We start from the raw sequence: 19593 nt of genomic DNA, 5'->3' as shown, positions 1-19593 counted from the left end.
CAATGGAACCAAATGGTGCTTCCGTTCTTCATCCGACCCCTATAGAAACAGACAGAATTCTCTAAACTCATTTTTTTTTACTTCTTTTTAGTAAGAGGCTGAACGTCCGGGTGGGCAGAATCAGAAGCCATGGTTCATTGAGCTAACAACTTCAGACATTCGTTTTCTAAATATACAGATAAAGAATGATGGCTGTGCAGGGTCTTGGGTACAAAAACCTGGCAAATATCATACTGCATGCATGTGACTGTGGTCTGTGCCCAAGCAGAAAAGGCACTTTTCATGCTTGTCCTTATGGGGAAGCTTCCTCTCACACTTTCTCTTTTTGGATGACACGTAACTAAGAAAAAGAAAAAATGGAAGAGTCTCCAAAGAGGTACATATCTGTCCTCAGGTTGGCTGTTGAGAACATGATAAACAACTTACAGACGAAATTAAAAAAAACAGCGTTCAGACAGGAGGAAGAGAAGTTCTGAGAATTTTGTGCTTGTATGTTACTTATGTATCTTACTCCTCAGATGCAGGACATGTTTGACATAGTGCTTGGAAGTGCCTAAGGCTTTGTTATGCTGGCCCGACATACAGCTGTCCTAAGCAGGATATCCCTTTTGTAAGGAATACCACAACAGTGATAAGGAAGGACAATGTGCATATACAGGAGGGAGTATAAGATCCCTTCGCACTGACATGAGTGCTAAAGTCAGCTACCATGGATGGGGCCAGGCCTTAATTAGAAATTTCCCAGCTACATGAAAGCCTCTCGACAGGTCCTTAGAATAGGGCAGGGGTGTGACAGTGGCATGGGAGTATTGAGCCACTAGGAAGACTTTAATGCTGCAGGAGAAGGTCAATAGTGATTCTGGTTCTCTCCTGTAAGCCCATGGACTATTAGGGCAGGATGCCCAGTGGCAAGGGGTAAACAAGCCACCTGGTGGACAAATAAATGTAAGGAAGGTTGCTAGTCTGCAACTGCTCATTCCCATAGCAGCGACCACATTGTCACTATCAAGGGAACAAATGGGATAGAGACCCACCGGAGGAAAGTCTATGAATGGTCAAGTAGCAGGGAGGAAAAAGGCATTGAGGAGGGGAAGTTGGTAAAATTATTTTACTTTTTTTAGCTTTAGCCAGCATCTTCTGGTGTGGGGGGAAGTACAGTTGTGTACACTTACCATAAATGTAGATGTTCGAGTGTATTCACTGTTGCAGTCATTTCATTTGGGTAATCCTGCTGGCAGGTTGCCCTCAGCCGGCCTGAATTCCAAAGTCTTGGGTCCTGCGACGGCTGCTGTCGCCCCTTCCTGACGTCAGGGAATCACTGCAGTGGCTCTACTTGATAGAGGTATTGGGAACTAATGTTAGGCGGCACAATGCCAGGGCACTTCTATGGGCTAGGCTTGTAAAGGCTCCAGGGCCATTAGCCTAGTACACACCTATGAACCTATGAAGATGGGAGTACAACTCTAAAACATTTTATTTCAGTCAAATTAAGTAACTGGGAATGACAACATAAAAAGTTGTTTTTTATAAGAACGAAAAACATCAGCAGGTACAGATTAAACTGGTTAAATAAATTCATTGAATTTCTGATAGTACACGTGTGTACATCAAGGATAAGTACTTAAAATGAATCTAAAAACCCATGTCCGAAATGCACAGAATTTCAAATAGAAACACTAAAAATTAGACATGTGCCACCTATGTGTTTTAACTGCTGTAACCTTCAACATTGGGATATACTGTTTGGTATCATAAAAAGTACAGTTGTGTACCTACCATAAATGTAGATGTTAGAGTGTATTCACCTGTTGCTCTGAGGTAGCGGGTGTCAGGGGCTGCGAAAGCGCCTCACTGAGAACCGGCGACTGGCCTAGCGGAGGCCTCCTTGTCAGTTTTGGACCTCGGATGCCTGTCCTTTTCCTTGCGCTTTTTATAAACTCCGGTCGTCGGCTGTTCCAATGGCATTATATAATTGAACCTTCGGCCAAAGTAATGAAAAGCAAAATCATACCAATGCTTAATAGTGCGTTGGTTAAATCTAGCACAAATCCGACAGCTAGCAACGTCGTGGTCAGGGCCTAGGCAAGGAATACAGTTAGAATGAAAATCCTTATGAGGTATTTGCTTCCCACAAAAAATACAATTGTTAACTTTTTCTGACATCGGTCTGGAGCAAGAAAAAAGTTTCCCCAAAGGGGTACTTTGCTTTATTGAAGACTTCGGATCTGAAATTCAATTTCGAAAATCTCAGGAGTCGGCTGACTGGCACTTGCCAACTGCTTTTGCTTCGGGCACCGTGCGGCAAGAAAGACAGAAGAAAATGGCATCTGCTGCATCTTTTATACCCCTGGCGCACTGACGTCAGGGAAGAGGCGACAGCAACCGATGCCGGACCAGGACTTTGGAATTCAGGCTGACTGCGGGTAGCCTGCCAGCAGGATAACCCAAGTGTAATGACTGCAACAGTGAAACGCGATGAACATCTTTAGTTAACCATGAATGGGCTTACTCTCTGTCTTCAAATTTATAACTAAAGCATATTTCATTTACCTCCTTTAATGCATGTGTTGTAAAGATTTTTACTTTGCTCATGTTAAGTTAAACTCTTCCTAAATGTAGGAAGAATACTGAGGATTGACACCACAGCACTATAGTCTCACCTTCTACATAACTGCTGCAATTCTGGTACACATACAAAGTGACGGACAGAAGACCACCCATCATCTGTACAGTCTGTCCATCTGTAGCAGTTAACCCTTACACAGCACCCGGTCCATTTAATGTGGCTGAAAGGCAGTGTTGTCCAACAGGAGGTGCAAAGCTATTAAAGTCCAAAAAAGCAATCAAACCCTAGACTACAGGAAGCAGCTTAACAGCTCACAGTATAAACACTCTGCACTGACATACAACTGACACTCTCCATAAAGCATTATTTTCTTAAATTAGGCCTGAATTTATTCACTCCACTTCTGAACTATATTCAACATATTTGTCGCATGAGTGTGTGGTACCGTATGACACACTGTTCCTGCTCTCTTTCAATGTGAACACACCAAACATTCAGAGTGTCTTTTCTCACAATTTAGTAATTACTTTGGTGGTTCTCAGTATACTGTATGCTAAAGACATACCATATACGTATCTTATGAAATGGAAGGAGGATTGCAAAATCTCTTAAGTCTTCCTTCCATTTCATAAGGCACTTCTAAAGCTACATCTGTTTGGCATAGAATATACTGAGAACTACCAAAGTGATGACTGAATTGTGAGGAAAGAATCTTCAAGTCTGCAGAAAAATTCAGTCAACCGCTTAGGTAACAGTACTGAGCAAAGCTTTTGCTGTGTGTCTGAGTGCAAGTAGCAGTGGCGATGCACAATAGTGACAGTTTCACTTTGCATGCGTGTGCGTGCGCATTCACCTACATGCTTCATATTCATTGCAATGATTTTTGCTGGATGCTCAAATTGCATCACTCCATTATAAGTTTATATTTTTCTTTTTAGCAGTGGGCATGACTACACATTTAGCTAGTCACACCATTACAAAATGAATATGAAATTACTAAACCAATCAGAAGTGAAAAAAAAAGGAATTATTATGACTGATCAATGACATTTTTATTGAGAACCATACTGCCTGTCTTATAACACTGAAATGTTTAATTGCATGGAACAAATACACTAGGTCTGAGAATAATGAAATGCAGACAAGAGACGTCAGGATTAGTGTACTTCAAGCTGTGGGAGTGTGGGGGGGTAAAGGTTACCTATGCTCTTCCTTCCCAAAAAACTGCAGGTGTCTGTGGTACGCACTTTCATTTTTCTTTTTAGTTGACAATTTTGTAGCACCAGCTGTAATTTTTGTAATTCTGTGGAGGGCTGATGTACTAACGTACCCAAAAGGAAAGTGGATAGTGGGATCCCACACTGGCAACCAGGTTTAACAAGTAGTATATAAGAGTGCATCCAAAAATTTCAAGACTCACTGTGGGATGAAATTAGAAGTTCTTTTTAAACTCAGTGATTTATTGGTAACTATCTGCTCTTCCTTGGCAAACTCTGTGGGAGGGTTCTTGTGGGGAGATGGGGGTGGCAAAGCCAATAACAGTTTTGTAGTGCATGTTAGCTAGGTTACAAATGTCATAGTAAAAGGGTTTAACAGTTCAGTGCAACTCCCTTCATTTTTAAGACCTTATTTCATTAGCAATAGCAAGTAGTATTTCTCTGTCACAATAAACAAACTCTGTCAAAAAATCTGGTCATGTCAACTAACCCATACAATGTAGCTGTGTCTGGCATATAGACAAACATTCATCAGAACAGCACAGAAGTCATCCAGATGTAAAACCTTTCACCAGTATAGGCCATAATTGTGTAAACAAAGACAGGGACCCATGGAGTCCATATATTTGAGACGGCAGATTGCACTTAGTCATTTCAGTACTGCTACCAAGAGAAAAGATCTACTGATGAATCCCCAGGAGACAAGAGCTACTGTTACAAGAGACGACAGACAACAATAAATCAACGACAGAGCACAGGCATGCAGTTCACACAAAGACTGTCATCCTGCACATACTTTAATGGGAGGACATACATTGCATTAAAAAGTAGTTTAACCTCTCTTGTTTAACAGAGAGAAAAAGACTAAGCATGTGGTCCCTCTCAGTGAAAAGAGGCTTCACTCACTGCACGCAGCTTACATTTTGAGATTAACTGCTGAAATTTATGTAACTTGCTCATAAAGTTTCATTACATCACCTCGAAGGAAAGGAGGATTGTAGTTTTTGGTTAAAACCTCCTGAACACCGTTAACCCAGTTATGCTGACATACAGGGATAAAACCCTATTTCCCAGATGATACGAGTGTGATTAGTAGCACAGGCAGAAAGGACTTGGCATAGGGAAATACAAGAGTAACAAAGCTAAGTCTGATCACCTGACCTCCCTCTGGACAGAGGGTTGGGCGGTGATATGGGTACAACTGCCTTGCTACCAGTGAAGACCAGAGATCAGCATGGCAGACATACCAGCACTGATTCTAGGGAAGCTACAGCATCACAGAGACAGGGCCTTCCTCCACCTTAACATCCCACTGCACCCCTACACTTAGTACACCAATATCAGAAGTTACAGCCCCTCCTCTGACAAGCAAAGCTTAACAGCTGGCTGCAGATGAGGGCTCCTCCTCATCCACGGTCCTACCCAGTCCAAGGTTTGTCAAAGCCCACAGTGCCAAAAGTCTGTCCCATATGAAGAGAAGAGGTCCCACATAGTGAAGGGGCATGTCTAGGGTGTACCGCAGTATGCGGTCATTCTGCACAAAGAAAAGTGAGAAGGGATGTGAAGTCAAAGGTTGCTGATCCCACCTGAAAATCCATAGCACTCCATTCTGAAAAAGAACACTGTAGCTGATCCCTGCTGGGCCAATATTTGTGGTCAAGGAACATACTACCCAAGTCACAAAAGGTTAGAAGAAAAAAAAAGTCCAAAGATTATAATAAAGCACTGAAAAGCATTGTAAACAGTAATAATATGGGCTTCATTAGTTTGATTATTTGGTTTCAACTAGTCGTCTTCTTCTTTCGGCTTTTCCCGGTTAGGGGTCGCCACAGCGGATCACCTGTCCGCTCATGACTGGCAGTAGAGTTTTACAGTGTCAAGTTGCCAGCCTGACGCCCAACATTCCACAGAAGGCACACACATGCACGCACTCACACCTAGGGCCAATTTAGTGTGTCCAATCCACCTACAGCATGTCTTTGGGATGTGGGAGGAAACCGGAGCACCCGGAGGAAACCCACGCAACCACAGGGAGGACATGTAGACTCCGCACAGAAGGCACCCCAGCCAAGGATCGAACCGGAGAACCTCTTGCTGTGAGGCGGCAACGCTATAACCGCTGCACCACCAAAAAAAAATTTGAGAAAATAACCCTCGGTACTAAATATTACTGTCTACAGAAACAGCTTACTTACAAAGTGGTATGCAAACAAGACGCAGCCCTCCACATAGTTCCAAAGCCTTATTTATTTTATTTTTTTAAGTTTACATAGAACTTGTCTGCTGGGGTGTGTTCTGTACAGAGTCTACTTGTCTTCATGTTTGTATGGTTTCCTCCTACATTCCAAAGACATTTGAAAGCAGGTGGATTGGAGACACTTAATTGGCTGTAGGTGTGACCAGGGCAGGGTTAGCCACCAGGCGGTGTGAACACAGGCTTACACTGTCAAAGTGATTGTCACTGCTGATGTGACACCCCAACTCTGCATACAAAATGGGAAAAAAGGGACTGTTTGCTCAATTTTCAAATAATCAACGGAACTAACTTTTGTAACCAAGTAATCAAGATGAGTGCCTGGCAGAGTGCATGATGATTATGGCTCTGAGCTGTTAGTAAGCTGTCTTTTCCCATAGTCAAGGGTAAAGGTTATGATTCCTTCTACCTCCAATCCATGCTATGCTACTCTAAGCAAGTCGCTTAACCATACAGTGCTTTCAGGTAACCCCTGAAACATTTGTGTCCAGTGGGCTTACCAACTTAAATGAAAAAAAATAAAACTTAGCATTTATCCTTAAAGCAGCAAGTAAAATAACATTGTTGTGTATGGAGCAAGCAGTGAAAAAATAAGTTATATCCAAGGCCATTGGGCACTACTCTTTCACAATACTCTATGCGATTTACTACAGAGGAAATCAAAACTCCAAGATCTTCCCTTGTCACCTCACTAAACACATTTTCTTGAGACTTCCCTACCAGAGTTTATTTCCTTGCACTTTTTCTCTCTAAGCCACAGCTGCCACTTATGTGGTCAACTGAAGGTCTTGCTTAAGACAACCACCACCATTTATAACAATCACAACCAATCAGGTGGGCCAGAATCAAGTCCACTGCAATACATGACAGAAACCTGGTAAACAGAAATGGCTCCAGTACTGAAACCAAATTCACCTTGAGTACACGTCACACTTTCAAATATCTGCATAGCACAGAATTCGAGATTTCATTCACAGATTACTGATTTTGCAAATACAGTCACCAACTGGAATTTTTCTATATTCTTGACGCACACAGCAACCTCAAAGAGAGCATATTTTAAAGACTGGAATGAAGCCTCCAAATTGGGGTGGTGAGGCATATAGTCACCAGACTTTTCTTTCTGTAGGGTTAGATTACTTTTTTCTATTATTGGCTATGTTGTTCCAAACTTTGTTTTTGAGACAGGCAGCCAGCACCATCCCCTTGACTTCCTCCCCAGAAACAGTACCCTTATTACTCTGCATTTTCAGTTATCTCATCAGTCTTATAACAATTTTATCATTTGAGGCCCACCCTACAGACACTTAACATCTCTACCAGCATCCTAAGTGTGGTGGGGCATCACAGGACATGCTGAGATCCAGTTCTTCTACATCTAAAGGATTCCTCAAGCCTACCTCAGTGGTGATCCAATAACAGAACTAGATCAAGGTGGGGAGGTACAACCTGTGCTACACAGAGCCAAGCTGCTGCTTACATGCAAGCTTAGTAATATTCAGGAAGTTGGTGACAACCCAGCATTCAAAAGCAATTTATTAGCACACATTTTAGCCTCTGGCTTCCAAGCATGAGTTCGTTAAAGTGACACGGTCGGCCCATTCATGGTGCAACAGGTGCCTTCTTATAGAGCAGATGGTTAGCATGGGTCACATGATTCCTTCAGCATGGCAGAGTACAAAAGTGAATGAATCATGAAAAGTATGGCCTTAACAGTTAAAAGTGCAGACTCTGAGACTTCAAGCTGTTCATTCATTAAAAACTATTACATGATTTTACCTCCATAAGACAAGATAGTAAACAAATCAAAATCAATAAAACAAGGCTCCATGCCAAAACAACAGCATCTGCCCTTCAAATGAAAGCTTCTTAGTTTCATTTATACCATACTCTTCATCCTCATTTAAGCTCATCCTGATGGATGCAGACCACAGATGCAGCACGGATTTTTAGAACTGCACACCACCTACACCCCTATATCTGCCACAGACATACCTCTCAACCATCTAGATTTTCACCTCATATTTTTGGTGCGTTTCTCATAAAATTTGTGGTTTTCTGGCAAAACACTGAGGACCGATATTAATGACAGACATTTCAGTTTCATACTTGATATCCTTCAAAAATACATGCTAATATAAATCCTGTTATTCTAACAACTTTCCAAGTCACCAAGACCAATATTTAAAATATGGCCCTATTTTTGGACCTCTGCCCCCCCCCCCCCCAATTATTTTGGGTTTTCTCCAATTTCATGATGTAAAAGGTTAACAGTTATGGCCACAGATGGAAAGAAAAATCAGCACTAAGAAGAAAAACCTATGACCAAGCTTAAGCAAATCAGTTAAATCAAATATTCATTCTGGAAACAAATCCACAAATTAAAATCTAATTAAATAAAATGGTATGCTAAGAATTTTTAAATTCTAGCAAAACATGCATCTTCAAAAGAAGCAAACATAACTAAATAAATATTTTCTTGCTTTCATTAGTTATATCTCCACATTTACAAGCACAATTGCAACCAAGTATCTGTAGATGCATACAATTAATGAAAAACAATTTAAAAGGTAGAACTTCAGAATGACGTGGACAATCTTCCCAGCTTTAACAATATACAGCTTCAGTTCCACAAGTCAATGCCATTTTTCTTGCTAGAAAACAAAAAGGGAATGTGTCAAGCAACTTACCTTAGGTGTATGGGGACTGGGAACAATATGAGGTTGTCAATACATGTTGTATGCAAGTTCTTAAAAAATAGCTCAAAACAAATATTAAAGCAATGAAATAAACTAATGCAGCTCATTTTAATTATTCTGTCAGCATAATCTGCCTGATTACGCATCTAATGTCCTTGAAAATCAGAGATACTTGAGAAATATGCCTTTAGTACATATTTCTTCAAATAGTTGCGCTTAATATTAACAAAGTGTTTGATGATGTGAGGTATTGCCAACTATGCCAAGAAGTAGGGCAGTGGGTGTGAAACATATGCCAGCACAGCTAGCTGAAATTTTGTAAAGAATTATATTTCATTCATTATATCAAACTGATCTGTACAGACACTTGCATTGAAAAATGTATTAGTAAAGCTGCTTGTATTAAAAATGTACCAAAAGCATGCCCTGATAGAAAAGAAACGTGTATAACTGTAACTGTTTAACTGTATATGCTTTAACAGAGGATACTGGAAGAGAAGAGGTTAATCTCAAACTTTGAAAATAGTTTGAAATTAAATTAGCTGGCTCAGGCCATAAAGATTGTATCTTATAGTTTTCAATGCAGTCAGACACAAAGTCTGTACTAGGAAGCTTCCTGCATTATCACTGGGGTGAACTAATTGCTACTCTGGAAGGGTGGCGGTTTGAAATTGTTTTAGGACTTCCAGGAGCTGCAGTAGATCTTAGCAAGGCTGTGTGAGTGTGTGTGTGTGTGTGTGTGTGAGAGTGTGTGTGTGTGTGTGTGTGTGTGTGTGTATTATTGACACACACGTGCTAAATCTTGATAGCTTCTAGCCAAGGGTGGAAGCATTGGAACCAGAAGTCAGATGACCAAATGCATGTGATGTCATTCTGTAATCCATCACTAAAAATAATGTTTAATACTAGGTGAGATTGAAGTCTCAAAGCACTCTTTTTGTAATCTGAAAAAGCAGGATCTCTCACATACTTCAACTTGCCTTGCTCTAGTAAGTAACAATGGAATAATGATTTTTTACATCAGTCAGGAAAATATAGTGAGATTAGTTAAGTATTGTTTTTCAGTAACTGTGTGAACCTGTCCACCTGCGCTGTTTTTAATATTACCTGTAACTGAAACTTTGGTGTTTATTGTAAATAGACATTTAGTATTTTTATTATTAAATATATTTAAACGTTTCATCGTGGCTGGTCCTTTAAAAGAATATTTTAAACTGAAAGGACTTGTATCTACTTGGTGACACTGTGGCAACTCCTGTTAAGCCTTACTGCACTGGCCAAACACTATCACTTGTATTAATATTAATTTCACTCAGTATAACTGAGTACACTTGTAAGAGCCTTAAGGTAGCTGGCTTTGGGGTGACTGACGGCAGTGTAACTACCTAACAGTCTGAGCAGAAGGGAGCATAACTAGTACATCTGTGCCAGCGTTCCCCAGGTAGGTGTGTGTGTGTGTGAGAGAGAGAATCAAATCTCAGTGTGTGCATGAGATTTGATTTGATTTTCACACACACAAAGTGCGTGTGTATGTATGTCAGCTACTTGGAGCAGGGACATGAAGCACTGGTTTCACAGAAAGGGTGCTGGAGGACTTGACTTGGACACTCAGCTGAGGACTCATTCCTACAGCTGTGCCAGTGGGGAGTCTCACTGGGGATCTGGACAGAGGGGGAAACTCAGACCTCTGACTGAATGTGTTCCCTGTGTGCCCTTAAGAGAAATTGTGCTTGATGCAGAGAGCTGCATCTAGAAATACTGGGTGCATTCATTTTTGTTCCAAGTGAACATCCCTCTCTGGTGAGGATTCAGGCTCCTTGATTACTGGCCCAGAGTGGGGATGTCACATACTGTACGGCAAACAGCATTTGCTCCAAAACAGGGGACAAGACAGCTTTGTTAAACACTCTTCTGATGTCAGAAAGGCTCTTAACATCACTTTGATGAGTACCCCTTGCAGCTGTTAAGCTCTGGTTTCATGTTAAGAGCACAAACAGCAATCAGAGGCCACTGCAGTACAGCACAAGAAAGAGCAGAGAGCTTTAAAACATGCTAAACACTTTTTTCAGCCATCCAAAAGGTATTTTAAAGCTCTTTAGACTCCCTGCTGCTCTACTGTGGTGACTGCTGTCTATGTGGCAGTGGTAACAGCTTTCAAAGATGTAAAACACTTAAGTACTCCTATACTTTTCTCAAACTATTGTAGGACATGGGAGCAGGTAAAGCTCCATACACGAAAAATACTTATGATTAGGTCTAAGCAGACACAGCCCTACTTGTCAGGAGTTCCAGACATTGCTTTCAAGAGAATTTACTGATATTCATGTGTCAATCATATAACAAGATGGTTATGATTAAAGACCTGGTCATATTATTAAAAATTTTAAAGAAACAGGCTTTTCCTAGTTCACAAAATACAAATGATTTTATATTCAAAGCTATGAGAAAGTAAACCAAGTTTAAAACAATCCACTGCCCAGCAAGTAAATATGGGACCCAATTATATTACCTTTTCCTCAGAAATGCATCTTAGGGTTTCCTGCAAGCAAGTAGTTCGCCAGACATGAACTTGCAGACAGGTCTGCAAATATTCCTTTTACAGCCCTCCCCTAGATTCATTATGCTGTCTTACCCTTTGAATTTTATTGCTGCTATTCAGAAGTCGAACCACACTTCCGTGGCATCGAGGAAGAGAGTGAGCTGAGCAATCTGAACAGCTAAACTAAAATGCTCTTTGACAGCAAGGATACCTGCAAACCTTCATCACTAAGTTTGCCATGACACTGAAAATCAAGGATATAAATGGAACAATCTTTCAAGCAGCTTTGAGTTAGCAGTACTAAACTAACAGAAATTACAACTCATTATTTTAACAAGTTATTCAGTGCGACCCAAGGGAATATCTGGTTGAATAACTAATACTAGCCTTATTAACAATTTAAGTCTGTTAGGGGCTTTTACCTTACAGTGCAAAAGTAAGGTGGAGAAACAAGACTACAGGGAGCAACTTGCAGTGGTAACCGTCCTTACAGCTGTTGCACAGTGCTTGTTTTCAAATACACCTCACCACTTTTGTTCATGTTCGCAGGTTCATCATGGCACGGCATTATAGCATATAGTGAGTTAAATGCCACAATACATTTGCATTCTTCTCATTTAGTATAAATTTGAGCCAGTTTTTAATACACTTTTTATTAAACCATGTCCCAAATAAATGTAGTGGCTCCCTATTCAAATGTCAGCACTCTAAAATGTGAGTGCCAACAAGCCAAGGAAAAAAAAAACTACCCAATCATATATATATATATATATATATATATACATATATATATACATACATACATACATATACATACACATACACATACACACACACACACACACACACACACACACACACACACACACACACACACACACACACACACCCCCCCAGCTCAGAGTATTGCCATACCTTGGAGAAAATGGAATATTCCAAGAAATGGCCATCCTAGACTTAAGAACATACAAGTCTGTTTTTTCAGCAATTCATTTTCTGTTTCGGAGCTCCCTCTAACAGGTCCTGACATTTCAAATGATTACCAAATTTAGTGTACTCCCTCCCTCAAATCTAAAATGTGACATCCATATCCAAACTAACATAAAAAAAAATCACCAAAAACTAGGTCTCCTGTATTGACACAATGAGTACCTTACCCCCTCCACCAGACAAAACCTTACCTCTTCCTTACCTCCTACCCTCTCGTGTATGGAGCTCCCCTATTCACTAATCTTCAGATTAGCTTACAGGCCAAGATAGAAACCTGTTAAAATCTCCAAATTTGCCACTAACTCCAGAAACTCATCTCATCACTCTCTCCACTCTCTGCAATGGCCTGAACTTCCTAACTACCTGAAATTCCTTAAACGAACACTGCCCACAAGCTTTTATTCAATCCTTCTAGTTGCCCTACTCTGTCCTCCTCCCTAAGCCCCTACATTCCCAACTGCCCACTTAGATCAGAAAACCATAATCTTCTAAAAATATATAAACCTCTTAAGTCCCTGGACACCTATTATCCTGCTCCTTAGCTAAACTCTGGAATTCATTCAGTCTCCCTTTGAAATATTCAAAGCCACGCATACTTCAAATCACTTCCCCAATCACACCTATTTTCAAAGTGGGAATGTTCCTGTTCCCCTACTACATAACTCCTTAACACCTCCGAAGCTCTACAAGCGTTAACCAGCTACTACATTACTCTCTACTTTCTGCATCTACTTCCTCTCTTACACTCTGTCACTTGTAATCTCCTAGAACCCACTCCTTTCTCCACTATAAACCAACCTTTACCTCACTCTCTTCTCCCCTTTCAGAATTCTAACTCTGTATCCTAAAACAAAAAAAACAAAAAAAATATTTTTCTGTACACAAACCTATAGTGTCTTTACCTTGTAAACATTACTTAGACTGTATAAATTATATGTCTTTCATTTTTTTAATTAATGCTTTTCATCACTTGCATGCTACAACTGTTCTACAATCTATAACTTTGCATAATTTACGAATGTCTGCATTTCATTTACTTTTGTATAATTTCTCAATGTCTTTGGAGCTTTTATCCCCAAACCTCAACTGAAAACCATTCCAGGCCCAGTAGACTACCCCGGTCATCAAACTGAAATAAATAACATAAATAAATAAATAATCAGGAATCATAGAAAAACTCACTAAGCTAGGCATCAACCCCTACATCACTAGGTGGGTTGCTAACTGGATCACAAATAGAACCCACAGTGTGAAAGTAGCAGACTCCAAGTCAGACTGCTGACAAGTCACGAGTGGAGTCTCACAGGGTTTGGTCCTGGGTCCTCTCCTGTTTGTTATCTACTTCTCTGAAGTCCAGGCCAACACAAAGGCTCTCTGGCTGACAAAGTTCACAGACGATTGCAAGTTGGCAGCTATTAATAACTCCCCAAGTGATGCTGACATCCTATAGAAAGGCCTCACCGAGACCAACAACTGGTGTCAGAACCATGGCCTTAAGCTCAATGCCAAAAAATGTGTCATCATCCACCTTGAGAAAAAGCCGGTTCCCATGAATTACCACATCGATGGTAGTCCACTGAACACAGGTGGTGTTATAAAAGATATGGGAACACAGGTTGAAAGCAGCCTCTCTTTTGACCACTACATTGCCACTGTGGTCAGAAAGTCCTTCTATCTGGCATATGTTATTACCAAGGGTTTTGCATCCAGGAAGAAAGAGGTCATTGTCTTCCTCAACTCATCTCTTATTAGGCCAATCATATAGTATAATGCCCCATTTGGTATGTACCTCACTAGACACCTGCAACAACTGCAGATGCCGCAAAAATACCTCACAAAGAGTATCCTAGGCCTTAAACACTTGTCCTATACGGACAGACTGAAAAAAAACTCCCAACTATTCTCTGTCTCATATCGCCTACCTAGAGGCAAAATCTCTGCTTGACATACTAAGCCATGACTGATCCAGCTCTGTTAGAAATTCTACATCTAAAGAAATCCCAATCCCTCCACACCACATGCTCCAGTGACCTCACCCTCGTTACCACAATCAACAGAACATGCTGGAGGGGCAGGTTCATAACCGAGAGACTGCCCTTGCTATGGAATACACTTCCCATACATGTCAAACAGAGCACCTCACTGGCCATCTTTAAGAGAAATCTTGATGAGTGGATGGGAAAAAGAAAATTCACCCAGGGAATCACTCCAGTGGCTCTACTCGACGGAGGCACTGGGAGCCAAGTTTGGGTGGCACGATGTCAGGATAATCCTATGGGCTAGGTTTGTAAAGGGTCCAGGGCCATTAGTACACACTTATGAAATGATGTCACCATAGGCATAGTGACCACACAGTCCACAGACTTAAATTTATGTTTAAAAGTTTTCCTTTCACACACACACACACACACATATATATATATATAGAGAGAGAGAGAGAGAGAGAGTTGTACATCTGTGTTAGTGTGTGTGTGTAATATATATATATATATATATATATATATACACACACACAGGTCTACTTCTGAGTGAAAACCCATATAGCCGAATCAAAAACTACCGAGACGAGTTTACCAAAAGTGCATACAAACAAAAATTTAAAAGAGCGAAACTGAAATAAGCGAAAATACATTACTTACTCTTCATAAGTCTCAGCAGTAGAAGAAAAGGTGATGCTGTACGTACAGAACGGTTCTCGCGCAGATGTGGGCTTGCTGTGGGTGTTTACCCTTTTCTTGAATGTAGTGCAAAGTCAAAGTTGGTATATTTAAGTTGCAGGAGGTGTGGGGGGGGGGGTGCAGGGGGGCAGAGCCCCCTGCAAAAATGTAAGATATAATATATTACGGTCCCGGAGTCTTAGGCAGTAGGTTTGATGTTGGTGAGGTATTTAAAATGGTATTAGGTGTTCGGCTGCAGTTTTTGCTTATTTGAGTTTCACTCTTAAATTTTCATTTGTATGCACTTTTGGTAAACTCACCTCAGTAATTTTTGATTCAGCTATATGGGTTTTCGTTCATTAGAAGTAGAGCAGTGTGTGTGTGTGTATACACGTGCATCTCACAAACACACACAAGTGTGCAGTATATATATATATATATATATATATATATATATATATATATATATATATATATATATGGGTTACTTTCAAGCAGCTGCTTGAAATATTGAATGAAGAGTTTGAAAATGAACTTTTCGAACAGTGCCCGTGTTTTGACGCATGAGATTGCAGTGCGGTGTGATTGGGGAATTTGCCTTTTCCCCATGTAGTATGATACCGGAGTTGGTATTTTTAAGTAGTAGGTGCCAAACAATTTTTGTTTTTATTTGAAGGTTTGTGATTCAAGGTGTTCTGCTTTGGAATCTTTTTCATTCAAACTATTTTGGTCCAAGTCTTAAGCTTTTGAACTTTTTATAGTTCAAACCCCCGACATTGATATTCGCACACACACATGTCCATTATCATTCACAGATATGCAGGAAAACCAATCCATGCAATTTCTGGATACTGAAACTTACTGCAATAATAAAAAAAACAGATTGCAAAAAAAAATTGCAACAGTTCAACTACAAAATAAAACAAAATACTAATACCTTCAGACAATGTCTGAAAAATTGGGAAAAGGTTTAAGGGCCCCTTACCTGTGTGCTAATCCTAAATAAACATGCTGCTATCAAAATCCCAAATGCACAACAACCAAAATCTCACCTTACTTGAGTGCTAACCCTAACCCTGCTGCTGCTCCTATCCCCAACCATACATATTACATTACTAAACACCCTTTCCATAGCAGTATTACTACACAAGATATTCAGGGAAACACACACACACAGAGTATCACACAGACAATGACAGAACTACCACCTTAACTAACCCCTACCCTAACCGCAAACACTTGCTCACGCACACACCCACACCACTAAAAACTTGTATCCTTATCTAGCCCTTATTTTATTTCTTACCCTGCAAACATATGCACATTCCCAAACCAATGCCAAAACTTTTAGTACACCTGAAACCTTCAGAGAAAAAAAAAGCACTAACCTACATGCAAGCACACCTCACAAACCAGAGTCAATGATTCAATGTTCAAGCTCTCCTGTAATTGACAACCAGCCATTCTAATAACAAGACAAAGTTTTGTCAATAACAAATACAATCAACAGAATATACAACACGCACCACCTGCAAGTGCATGCTCTCATACATTTCCTCAAAGGCTACCACTACACATTGCCTTGGTGAACAGAAAGCCTCTCGGAACACGCACTGCAATGTTGCTCCTCCTCTGAAGGGTAGTGGCTGTGTGTGTCCTGCTTTGTTCCACCCTCCTCCTCAGGACAGTTGCACCCATTTTCCCCTGCCAACTCTATCAAGTACTCAAGCGTTTAATTAGACTTGGGTCACGTGGGCTGTTTACCTGAACAATCTATGCCACCACAGCAGGATTATGGCATACATATGTAAACAAAACACCTTAAGCTTCAAATGCACTTGTTTTAATTTTTTTGCGGACCCCCTCCCCCAGCACAACATTGTTTCCAGCCTGGCAGACAGTGTCCCACACCAGATCTATCAGCTAAGTCTCCTCCCCTCAGACCTAACCCAGAATTGCTGAGGCAGGCTTTGGATCCTAAGGGTGACACAGGGACTTGGCCATATTTACTATCATCAAATGAAGTGGGTTCTTTTTTTCGCCCTACCCACTACCCTTTCCCTGCCCCAGACACCCATCAACCACCTCTGAAGGCAACTTCCCTCAGTGGAGCACAACATCCATTGGGGAAAGTCACTGACAAGCACTTTCACTCCTCCTATTAGCCACATGAAAGTTTGTTACAGAAATGCAGCCATTTAAGTGGGGGGGGGGGGGGGTTGGATCCTTGTTTGTTGTGCTTCCGGATGACCATCAGATGTTGAGTGCTGGTTCTATGCTCCTCTCTCAGTCCTGGTACTACCTCCTGGGACAGGGACCACCTTTGCTGTGAGCAGTCTGCTAAGGGAAAAGAGGACATGGAGCAGAACTGGCAGTCAGCATCTTCACATAGCTGATCTGCCATGCCAGGGCTTTTTCTTAGGGTGTTTCCCCTTGTGTGAAGTCACAACAGACACTATATGGGAAACGACAAGTGACCTGTGTGGATAAAATCCATCCTGGGCCCCAACCCTCTCTGCCTTCCTGCATGCCCAAACCTAGCACTGCTCCAAGTTCTGGAGTCCAACAGCCACACTTCTAAATCCTACACGGAACCAACACTCGGCACTCTACAATGAGAACACCTGAATTCATAGATCAGACTGTTTCCTTCATGTAAGTTGCACTAATTTTAAGGGGTTGACTTGGTAGATACACAATTTGCTGATCAGCATATCACGGATAATATCAGAAAAATTTTTGGCAAAAGATACTAGAACACTGCTACTTTAATGCTAGGCATAAACAAAACTGATACGTGCTGAAGCACAGAGACAACATTAAATCATTCCTTGTTAATGATAGAGTTCTAGCTTTGGTAAGGGAGACAGTGGTCCCAGTACACAGCAGCATGCACTAATGACAAAGCTATCAGTATGCATTACTGGAAACATGAGGTGATCGATACTGAGCACAAACCAGTTATTATACCAGTTTGCAAAGCTTTGAGCCTCTACAAACAGCCCTGTCACATCTGTGTTATTCCTGTCCATAAGAAATGTTAATCTGTTTAGGAATTTTTGCAATGAGTGCAAAGTATGAAGAAGCAAAGCACAACTGGTTTATATTTCTTTAAATTCAGTTTAACCAAACAAAATGCATATAAAAGAGAAGTATCTCTGTCTAGGAGGTGACCTGGGAACTGGTCTCACCAAACGAATCATTCAGATATGCAATGGAAGCAAAGAGATATTGAAGACAATACGGTTAAAGCTGGCTATAATCTCAGAGCACTAAACTGCCTTAAATTGTAGTGTTCAGGTAAGAAGCATGCAACACACCACAAGGAAAATAACTCTGTTTATTTTGTTTAACTCTCTTCCGAGCAGCTGAAACCCACACAGCATAAATTACTGGAGAGAGGAACATGTACAATAAATAACCAGCAAAAGTAAACAAATACCATTCAGAATAATGTAAATTACAAACAGAATGAGAATTTTAAGACAAAGAAAGACTGTTTCAGGAAGGGGAAGCAATCACACTAGCTGAAGACCTTATGTTAATGGCAAAAATTATCATGATACAAGCTCCAACACTCTGTGAGGTCTATAGCTTGTGATCTCACACAACAAACAGCACAGTAATTGGTATGTTAGAAAACGTGCAAACAGAAAAACAGTATTTAAAAGCATAAAAAGACGTTAGCATTACAGTCTATATATTCATATGTATTCAAAAGTACTGCTGCTATTTGTACTTCAGTGTGACATGGTCTATCTCACAAAAACAGAATGAAAGAATGCCTTTAATGATTTAAAAAAAAAAGTTCTGTGTAATGTACTTACAGCAGGAGACGATCAACATTTGGTCCATTTTTCCCTTGGAGAGTGAAAGGTGACACAAACACTTTCATAGCTGCCACAGCTCCTAGTACATAAGCTTCTTCTGCCTTCAGTTCCCCCTTCTTTTTATACCACTTACATGTTGGAGAGATAGCATTAAGACCTAATTTTAGAAACTACCTCAGGGTTCTTCGGTGGTGATGTAATAACTCTCAGGGGGGGGGGGGGGATTCCTGATGACTAAACATTTACCTCAAGACAGATCATATACAAATGCAGCAGGGTTACAACTATTAACAGACTTTGCCAGAACGTGTGTGGTCATTCCTCATTTAGCCACCTATCAATTCTAGTTCTTGAATGTTTAGAAAAGGTAGCTTTTTTCTTTTCATGTTTCTGACTGCTCCCAAGATAGACAAACTTACAAATGCACAGGCTGCAGTGCAGTTACCACAAAAAGAAAGCACAAAAACTAATATTGCAAGGCTCAATAAGTTTCCAGTAGTAGTCTAGATCTGAAAAGTGAACTGTACACTACTTACTGCTGCTCCTTCAGTGCTTCCTTACAGGGAAGGACATTCTTGCATTTGATTTTCCAGTACTTGCCTTATCCTAATTCAGAGTCATGTGGGAGCTGGGCTTGTCTAACAAGAATAAGGCACAGAACCAGTCATCGATGGGAAGCAAGCTGATTGCAAAACGCGTGCCATGTGCGCGCGCAGGCACACACACACACAATTATGCTCAATTTAAATGATTACCAACTCACCAACTGGGATGTAGTTGGAAGTGGAATGAAACAGGAGACCCTAGCAAATGCCTACATGGGCACAGGTAAGACATGCAG

At 40.7% G+C, this 19593-nt stretch overlaps 1 protein-coding gene across 9 annotated transcripts in view; it reads right to left on the bottom strand.

Moving 5' to 3' along the window:
• ENAH (ENAH actin regulator) overlaps nucleotides 1–19593 on the bottom strand; it is a 1657477-nt gene that overhangs the window by 415085 nt on the left and 1222799 nt on the right. The window contains exon 1 of one of the 9 annotated variants that reach the window (XM_044059833.1): nucleotides 18750–18853. The exons of the other annotated variants lie outside the window; for them this stretch is intronic. Within the exon in view, the coding sequence (XP_043915768.1) occupies nucleotides 18750–18817 (68 nt within the window). The 5' untranslated portion in view covers nucleotides 18818–18853. Of the gene's footprint in view, nucleotides 1–18749; nucleotides 18854–19593 lie in introns of those variants that run through there. 9 annotated transcript variants of the gene reach the window in all.

This window comes from Protopterus annectens, chromosome 1.part2, assembly GCF_019279795.1.
Source record: "Protopterus annectens isolate FY-2018-M chromosome 1.part2, PAN1.0, whole genome shotgun sequence".
Classification (NCBI taxonomy): domain Eukaryota; kingdom Metazoa; phylum Chordata; order Ceratodontiformes; family Protopteridae; genus Protopterus; species Protopterus annectens.
The sequence above is the reverse complement of the archived record's forward strand: the minus strand, read 5'-3'. Positions and strand labels throughout refer to the sequence as shown.